Source organism: Spea bombifrons, chromosome 9, assembly GCF_027358695.1.
Source record: "Spea bombifrons isolate aSpeBom1 chromosome 9, aSpeBom1.2.pri, whole genome shotgun sequence".
NCBI lineage: Eukaryota > Metazoa > Chordata > Amphibia > Anura > Pelobatidae > Spea > Spea bombifrons.
The window spans coordinates 1,665,860-1,674,355 of NC_071095.1; the positions used below are offsets into that span (position 1 = coordinate 1,665,860).

At 43.6% G+C, this 8,496-nt stretch overlaps 1 protein-coding gene across 1 annotated transcript; it reads right to left on the bottom strand.

Moving 5' to 3' along the window:
* Window positions 1-2,083: 2,083 nt before the first annotated feature.
* On the bottom strand, window positions 2,084-8,400 carry CCNK (cyclin K). The gene is made up of 11 exons (XM_053475309.1): window positions 8,308-8,400; window positions 7,424-7,669; window positions 7,020-7,101; window positions 6,257-6,388; window positions 6,020-6,125; window positions 5,612-5,669; window positions 5,247-5,416; window positions 4,757-4,989; window positions 3,901-3,934; window positions 3,519-3,587; window positions 2,084-3,245 (listed from the first exon to the last, which is right to left on the bottom strand). The coding sequence occupies exons 2-11, from the start codon at window positions 7,618-7,620 to the stop codon at window positions 2,650-2,652; spliced, it is 1,677 nt and encodes a 558-aa protein (XP_053331284.1). The 5' UTR covers window positions 7,621-7,669; window positions 8,308-8,400; the 3' UTR covers window positions 2,084-2,649.
* Between the last annotated feature and the right edge of the window lie 96 nt (window positions 8,401-8,496).

Sequence of the window (8,496 nt, forward strand, 5' to 3'; positions counted from 1 at the left end):
TTCCTTTAAAAAAGTTTTAAGCGCATTAAAACATAAACTTTTTTTTTTTTTTAGTTTGTATGGCAACAACCTATCGGTGCCAGTTTTTTGTGTCACGTGACAATTAAATGTTCCTGGCAAAACATTATCAAATAATCCATAGTTTTAATTGATAAAAAATATCTAGATATATATATATATATGTATAGTATGTAGACAATATGAATTTGCATTTAGGATAATGATCAGTGCGTATCGTGCCAAACTAATGGTCACATGCGAGGGTCACATGACCTGCATGCAATCAGCCCCCAGAACAGGGGCAGAGAGGGCAAGGTGTTCCAGGGCGCACATGAACATATTCTAGGCTGCTAGAGACACCTGCTGGTCAGTTTGGGGAACCACACATCGCAGGAGGTTAAAGAGCGCGTTCAGATCGGACGGCCGGTGGCCTTAAAGGGAAACTTAAAAATATTGAGCTGTTTTCTTTTTTTTAAAACAGTTCCGGTTTTAGCGTAATATAATATTTTCAGACAGCTGCGTATTAGATATTTGTATTTTTGCTCGTTCTCTTATCTTGGCTCAATGTGCTAGACAAACACCCTGATGGATGGGCGTAATGGAGGCCCCCTCAGCCCCAGCATTGTAGGGGGTCCCATGTGCAGGGAGCAACCCTTCCAAAGTAGGAGGGCAAGGGGGTTGGGTATACGTGTGTAAGTATGTTAGTGCGTATGTGTTAGAGTACATATGTTAGTATGTATGTGTGTGAGAATGTTAGTGTGTGTGTAAGTATGTTACTGTGTGTGTGTTTGTATAATTGCTGGTAAGTATGTTAGTGTGTCTAATTTTCACTGTGTGTTTGTGTGTAACAATGTTAGCGTGATTGTGTTACTGTGTGCATGTGTAAATATATTACTGTGTATGTTAGTTTGAGTACATATGTTAGTATGTGTGTGTATAAGAATGTTAGCGTGAGTGTAAGTATGTTACTGTGTGTGTGTGCACTTATACATATCTTGCTGTGGAAGTATGTTACTGTGTCTAATTTTTACTGTAAGAATGTTACTGTATGCATTTGTTAATATATTGCTGTGTGTATAAGTATGTTATCGTATGTGTAAATATGTTCCTGTGTGTGTATATAGGGATGTTAGCATGAGTATGTTACTGTGTGTGTAAATATATTGCTGTAAATATGTTAGTGTTTTTCTGTGTAAGTATATAACTGTGTAAATGTGTTCTGATGTGTTAGTATGTATGTGTGTAAGTATGTTACTGTGTGCGTAAGTATGATAGTATGTATGCGTGTATGTTAGTATGTTATTGTGTGTGTAGGAGCTTGGAGACTCTCCACAATATGCCTTCCAGGGGTCCATGACATTTTTGGTTATCCCACTGCCATCCCTTACCCCTTATTATACTAGCTGTGGGAAATAATAGAATGACTCAGTCTTAATCGCCCAGCTGGACTCCTGAAATTCTATGGAGGAACAGACTTCATTAGAATTGCCATAAAGCATCAACTCAGTGTGGTGTTTGAGCCAGGAACGTCACCCAAAACATCATAAGACTGATGGCGGCCTTCGGGTCAGCAGATAAAAGAAATTTATTGGCACAAAACACAACAGAATCAGGTTTTTTCCCAATTGCAGACCTACATTACCGTGTGCCTCGCTGGATTGTATGGTAAAGGATATTTTCCCATGGGACTTCCTCGTGGCAACGCCATCATATTCCGCAGTGCTGAACACGATCATCACAAGGAAAACAACAAGGGAGCAGAGAACTTGCAAACTAAAAACCTTGTACAACCTACAAATATTAGGCACCGGCATAAACGAACGTGTTCTATGTGGAATACAGCATATGTATGAACCGCAGATACACTATTGCCCCCCTGTGTACAACGCAGGCATTACAGAAGAAGCAGGCATTTCAGTAAGATGAAACGAGGCTATACTTTCCAGATATTAAAGACCCCTCTTAGATAATTAGCTGCTCTGACAGTATTTCATTTACTTGCATTCGTATCTGATGCGTTTTAGAAAATTTTGACCTGTAGTATTTAGCACCAGTATGAAAAAAAAAAACACATAGCACACAGTAACTTGGGAATGTTTGTTTTATTCAAGAGGGTGACAATTCCATTTCAGTTTTTTAATGTCAGCCAGCGCCACAGTTAGAACTTTATATTTAAAAAATATTTACAAGCGTTCGTAAAAGTTATTATGGTATTTAGAAAGAAAGAACAAAAAAAAAAAAGTCAGAAGCGAGGCCAGTTTAATGTTTGATCTGACCAGGAAATCCGCAGCTCGGCCAATATGGCCCTCAATTCATTTTTTTCTCTCTGTGAGCGGAAATCAAAGCGGATTTCATAAAGCGAAACGTATAGGGAACACTTGCCGACGTATATCAAGACATAAAGGCCACAGATTCCAATTAGTCTTGAGGTCTGTTACTGGTCTCTCAGCATTATCCTCCTTCCACGCCGGGTGAACTGAAGTTCTTCACTGTTCTGCCCGGTATAGATTTTTTTTGAGATAGAATACTGAATGTTGCATATTATTCTACGTATTTCGAACTATAAGCTCTGAACGTGTTTCAATGGGTGTTTTATCGCATTGTGTCCTCGATGACACGCACCCCAGATATCAGCCTGCGTACCCCATGCTATCTCATCCAAGCGGCACGGCCTAATCCAGCGACAGGCGGCATGCCGGGAGGTGGAATTGGTGGGGGAACCGGAGGCTGCCCACCTGGTGGCACTGCGGGAGGGGGGTAGTTGGTTGGCGGTATACCAATTCCTGGAGGCGGATGACTAGGAGGAAGTCTAGGTGGGGGGAAGTTGGGGTTGTAAGCAGGCGGAGGTGGGTAGACGGGTGCAGGAGGTGGGATGTTGGGAGGAGGGAATGAGGATGGAGGTGGTGGGACGGAAGGTGGAGGATTGGGTGGATAGACATGAGGGTGATAGGGTATATGAGCTGGAGGCCCATATGCTGGAGGCAGAGTCCCATAGGATGGCCCTTCAGTCTTCATCATGGACTGTAGATTCTGATAACCTTCCCCAGACATATAGGAGTTGGTGGTGGACATCCCCGTGATGTAGCTGGAAGGAGGTGGAGGCCGGTGTGGAAGCGGCGGAGGTTGATGTACCGGGGCTGGGTGCGCAGGAGGAGGAATCGGAATTTTTGTTAATTCTGACGACTCGGAAACTCCGGTGGTCTCTCCCTCGGCCGATGTCATTACAGACCCCAAAGATTTCCTCTCTATGAAAAACACAGAAAAACAAACAAACTTGTAATCGTGAAGAAATGATGAGTAAAAGGTGCTCATTCGCCGTCACAAACATGTTTAGGACTTACATTCAGAAGAAAAAAAAAATATGTGGCTCCCTGTTTGCACCTATGATACTCCCATCATCCTCAGACAACAATAGATGCTGAATATCCACTTACTGACTATTACTGGGTAACAGAATGGAGTAGAAGCTTAGAAATAGAAGGTCAGAAGAGATAACTTGTACAGTAAATAAGACTCACCTGGTGGTGGAGGGACTGGGGGCAGTGGTGGGAGGGGGGCATCGATTTTAGGCATTTTAGATGGCTGATCTGCAAATATAAAAAAAAGTCCATTAGTTGCAGCCCCGTGATGGTGCAGTTTCATAACCGGTTACGTGTGAAGTACCACAATCGTTATAACACCCCTATAACATAACATATACGTCTGTCACAAGCAAAAGATTTCCCTGGCTGCACATCCTGATAGAGCAATCACCAAGTCATTCGGAATTCCACAAATAAATCCATGCAAAAAACACAGAAAACCAAACCCTACCAGCTCATATAATGGAATAACAAATTTCATAAAGCTACTTCACGGCATAATGCTAGACAAAAATAAAAAGAGAGCCTAAGCACTTACCCAGTGTCTTCATGTCATCCTTGGGCGAAGTAGGCTGAAATACAAACGTTGTTAATATATTATATATGTGTATATTTATTAGATAGCATAATATTGTGTAACATCAAATAAAGGGCTCGCACCAGGAATACTTGACTTATACTCAGCCCCGATATGTGACGTAGAAATTGTAGCCTTGCGGGAGGTAGTTAAGATAACAGTATCCAGATCATATTGCCTTTTAAGCAATTTACATCATAAGCACCTTTCACCAGTTACCGTATTTCCCCATGTATAAGATGCACCTTTTTTAGAAAAAAATGGGGTCTAAAAATTCTTATCCAGTGGTGGTAGATTTTTTTTACTTACTGCTGCTTACCTTGATCCGCCGCGGCTGCACTGGAACCCGGTGGAGTCACGTGAATGCACATCGCATCCACATGACTCCGCTCAGTTCCTGTGCAGTCGCGTCGAGCAAGGCAGAGGGGAAACAGCGGACCCCACGGAAGTCGGCGAGCGGCAGCAGAAGATCGGCAGTTCAGGTAAGGTTGGGGAGTAAATTGTATGTATGTATGTATGTATGTTAGCATGGATCCGTGTGTAGGGGGCACAGGGAGGCTGAAAGTGATGTGCATGTACTGGCTGCCTGAGCATGATAGAAGTGCGATTGCTAACAGTTGCTAGCAGCCAACATCAATCACACTCATATCATGACCAGGCAGCCAGTACAATAACAATTTTTTTTTTTTCTTTTAATTTTGGCCCCCAAAAATGGGGGTGTGTCTTAGTGTTTTTTCTGAGTTCTGCACATGGTACATCCACAAATTCCAGTGTACTAAACAGCAAATAATAAAAAAAAAATAAAAAAAACACACACCAGGGGTCGCTTTGCTGGCTTAGGGGGGCTTGAATGAGGAGAAGGCTTCTTGGGTTGCTGAGACGCAGACGGCTGCTGCTGGTCTTTCTGCTGAGTGCTCTGGGAGTCTGTACTTTGCTGCGGTTGCACCGAGGCGATCTGCGCTTGGACTTGCGGGGAGGTCTGCTGGGCTCCATGGTGCGGCATCTGCTGTTTTCCTTGAGAATACAGGTCAAGGATCTGGTGACAGATGTCTGCGGACCAAAAAGCAACGTGTTACGAGAGTCAAAGCTACCCATCTGAGGATGGGAACAAAACAAACCATGAGGAACAGTGTTAAGTGTGAAGCTGGGTATTTCTGTGAACACAGACAGCATTCACCACAAACTGCACACCCCAGGATACAAATCCGTGCAATAAATACAATTACAGCCACGTCTATTTAAAGCCCTACTCAGATGTCGCAGTAAAAATAAGGAAAAGACGTTGATTTGTGAAATATGGCATTCACCTTCAAGGACATCTACAGGCACATCTTGGACAAACTGCTCCCACCACCTTCTGTACATTGGCTTTGACGTCCACTCTTGGATCTCGAATTTGCACAAACGCCCAGCTAGGTACATTACGGCCACCGCGATGATCTCAGGCTCCCACTGCAGAGACAGCGTGGTGCATAGGCTAATGGGAACAGAAAAAGACGTGTAAGAGGCGGGTTCCATAAAAAAATATATATATATTATGGGCACAACAAGCAAACTCTGAATTCTAAAGATTATTATTCATGTCTCAGGCTTATCCCTGACAGCGTCGCAGGAAGGAGCTTCCGACTTGTTGGAACGCCAACGCATCCGGTCTAGAATAATTCGGCCATACCTGTCATTTACAAACGTCCACGCCATCTGCACCAATTTTTGTATCTTGTTCTTATCGCCTGAGACATAAAAAACAAATAAAAACACAAAAAAGTGAACAGAAGCAAAACACACAGATTTTACATTAGTAAATCCTATATTTTGCACCAAATCTTAAAATTAAAGAATTAGGGGAGAGAGAAAGTAATCCCAAAGCTACCGGTTTTAAGTGGAAAAGCGCCTATAAGGGACACTAAAGCCAGGTCTTGTGAATCAGCGAGTGAAAGTTCTTCACCTCTGTATAATATTACAGGGACATTTACTAAGGTCCATCTGTAACAACGATATGGCTTTTTTTTAGCTTTACCCTATATATATATATTATTTATGTATACATTCATAAAACCAAACTAGCTGTGCATAGACAGACCTTTCAGTTGCTTGGCGTATCGGAGAAGGAACTGGTACGGGTGCTCTACTTGTAAGTCAAATTTGATTGTTTGGAGAAGAATTCTCTCAAGCACCATGACTTCTTCCTGGAAGGCAAAACAGGTCAAAATAAATCAGATTAAGCTAAAGTTTTCATAACGGTATCTTTAAAACTCTTAAAAACCACACCTGCTGAAAAATAAACGATGCGAACACCCACAATCATTAAAACTGTTACCTTTGGGTCGTCTCCAAACTGACCAAACTGCACATCATTCAGTAAGCTCCGGGCCGTCTTTATAATGTCTTTACACTTCTTGGGCGTTTCTTCCACTTTCCCGGCCAGGAAAAGACAGCAGGCGCCGGTTACCTGGAGAGAAGGTTAGTGGTTTAGAGGGATTACCCTTCACAGACTATAAAATACTCTCAGGTACTTACTCCACGCCGGATCGCACTATCCAATGTCAGGCTGACCCCCTGTAATGCGACAGGGCTGGCTTTAGGGGGGTTTTGACACCCCACCTTCACACAGTGCTTTTTCAAACCGTGCTTAGTGACCCTCACCATCGCTACAGCCCCAGACTCAAATCTGGTGATTCAAATATGGCTCTGGAGTCTTCTATGGACATCAAAGGCCTACGTTACCTGGTAAGAGGACCATTTGTTAAACTCAGAGGTCAAGCCAAATTCTAAAGTAGCTCTTGGCGACGGTTTGGCTCCTTTATCTTTGTGCCTGATCAATGATTTTGCTCAGCCACGTAAAGTACTTTCAGCTCAACTCTATAGGAACTTTATATCACGCTCAGAGGGGGCAGGTTTTTTTGGTTAGGACCCCTGAGTCCAAGCTCAATGAGCCACATGAGGCACTGGGTGCAACAGAGGCAAAAACAGACATTTTTTACAGAAAGGATTTCATGTTGTTATCCCAATTTTTTTTTTAAAACAAGATAAATAGATCTGTATAACCCTTCATTGCTTCTGATATAGAAGGAGATACTTACATATCTAGCAAATTGCTTGAAGGAATGAAACATATAGAATCGATGGAAATATATAATTCCGGTAGCCAGCGTGTCATAGTGTCTAGAGGCTGCGTTAAGGAACACAAACAATACTTACATGTCACACAATGGCACCCGCCACTCGTGGTAACGCACAACGCTCCGGGCGATGTGAACCCAACACCCCAATAACGCTGAGCGTAAAACCTTAATAATGTGCGCCTAGGATCCTCAGCAGAGCATCGTGGGAGGCAAGACACCAAAAACATGGCTGTGCCGGGTATGCCCTCCCCTGATTATTCTAGGCGTCAGGTCTCTTCGCACCGGTAACTCCTGACGAGTTACGAAAATCGCCAGCTTTGCCAAGCGTAATCTTTGCCCAAGTTTTTACTTCTTAAGGATACAGCCCAAGTCGGGTTCCCACATCGAATATGAATCTGGCTCCTTCTCTGCGGTATCTTGCCTCTGTAGCAGGATCCAGCCCCTCCACCTGGGACGGGGTATGAGCCAAGTCTTTCTTATCCCAATACCAGCATGGTTTTACATGGTCCAGACAGCCAGACAGCACAGACGGGCTGGAGTTTTCCTTGTTCTCCTTCATGGAGGCCGGATCGTCTTCTGGATTCTTTTGCTTCCAAATTAAGTCTCATCTGGAAATAGATTAGTGCATTATATAGACCGTCAGAAGTCCATAGTAACTTCTTAATCATTTTCTACAATGCAATTGAATCAGTCAGTCTGATCATAGATTCTGGAGCTGAGTCTCTACTACCGCTGATGGGACGCTGTTCCACTTGTCTACCACCCTCCCAGCAAAGCGCATCTAACTACCACATACAACCACAAAGCTTTGGTATATTCGGGAGAACAAACCCTGGGGGGGGTTAAAAAAAGTTCGGTTTCGTCCCAAGTTCATTCGATTTGCAAGCATTGTCACCTAGTAACACATTAAAGGGGAATCTCCTCATATCACATGATCACACTGCCATGTGACAAAACTTTAAATAAAGCTCGCATCCTTTGTATCTGTACTTTTACTTCAGAAAGGAACGAATGGCAGAAAGCTCTTTAGAAACGAGTCACACAGATACCATTTCCCCTTTAACAGCCACCTGAGTCTATTTACCCCCCTGGTGGATAAAGTGTTAATTTAAAGCCTCTGCCACTGGCACGACTATATTGGGGTAATGGCCCCTAGTTTCCCCTCTAAAAATGCCTTGCTGGCCGGGCTGAGGTATATAATGGAGCGGGGAACATAAGGAAGGGCCTTGAGGGGCCACACGCTTACCCACTGCGTCCCAGGGGGCCACAGACTCTTCCTCCGGGAGACTACGGGCACAGCACTACTAGAGCAGCCATCTTGGGAAGTGAGCAAAGCCAGTGACGTCGCAAAGTTGGCCACGCCCCCTCCGGCTAGTCTAAAAAGGAGAAAGAAACAGGACAGCCAATGGACGAGCAATTCTTCACAGAATAGGGC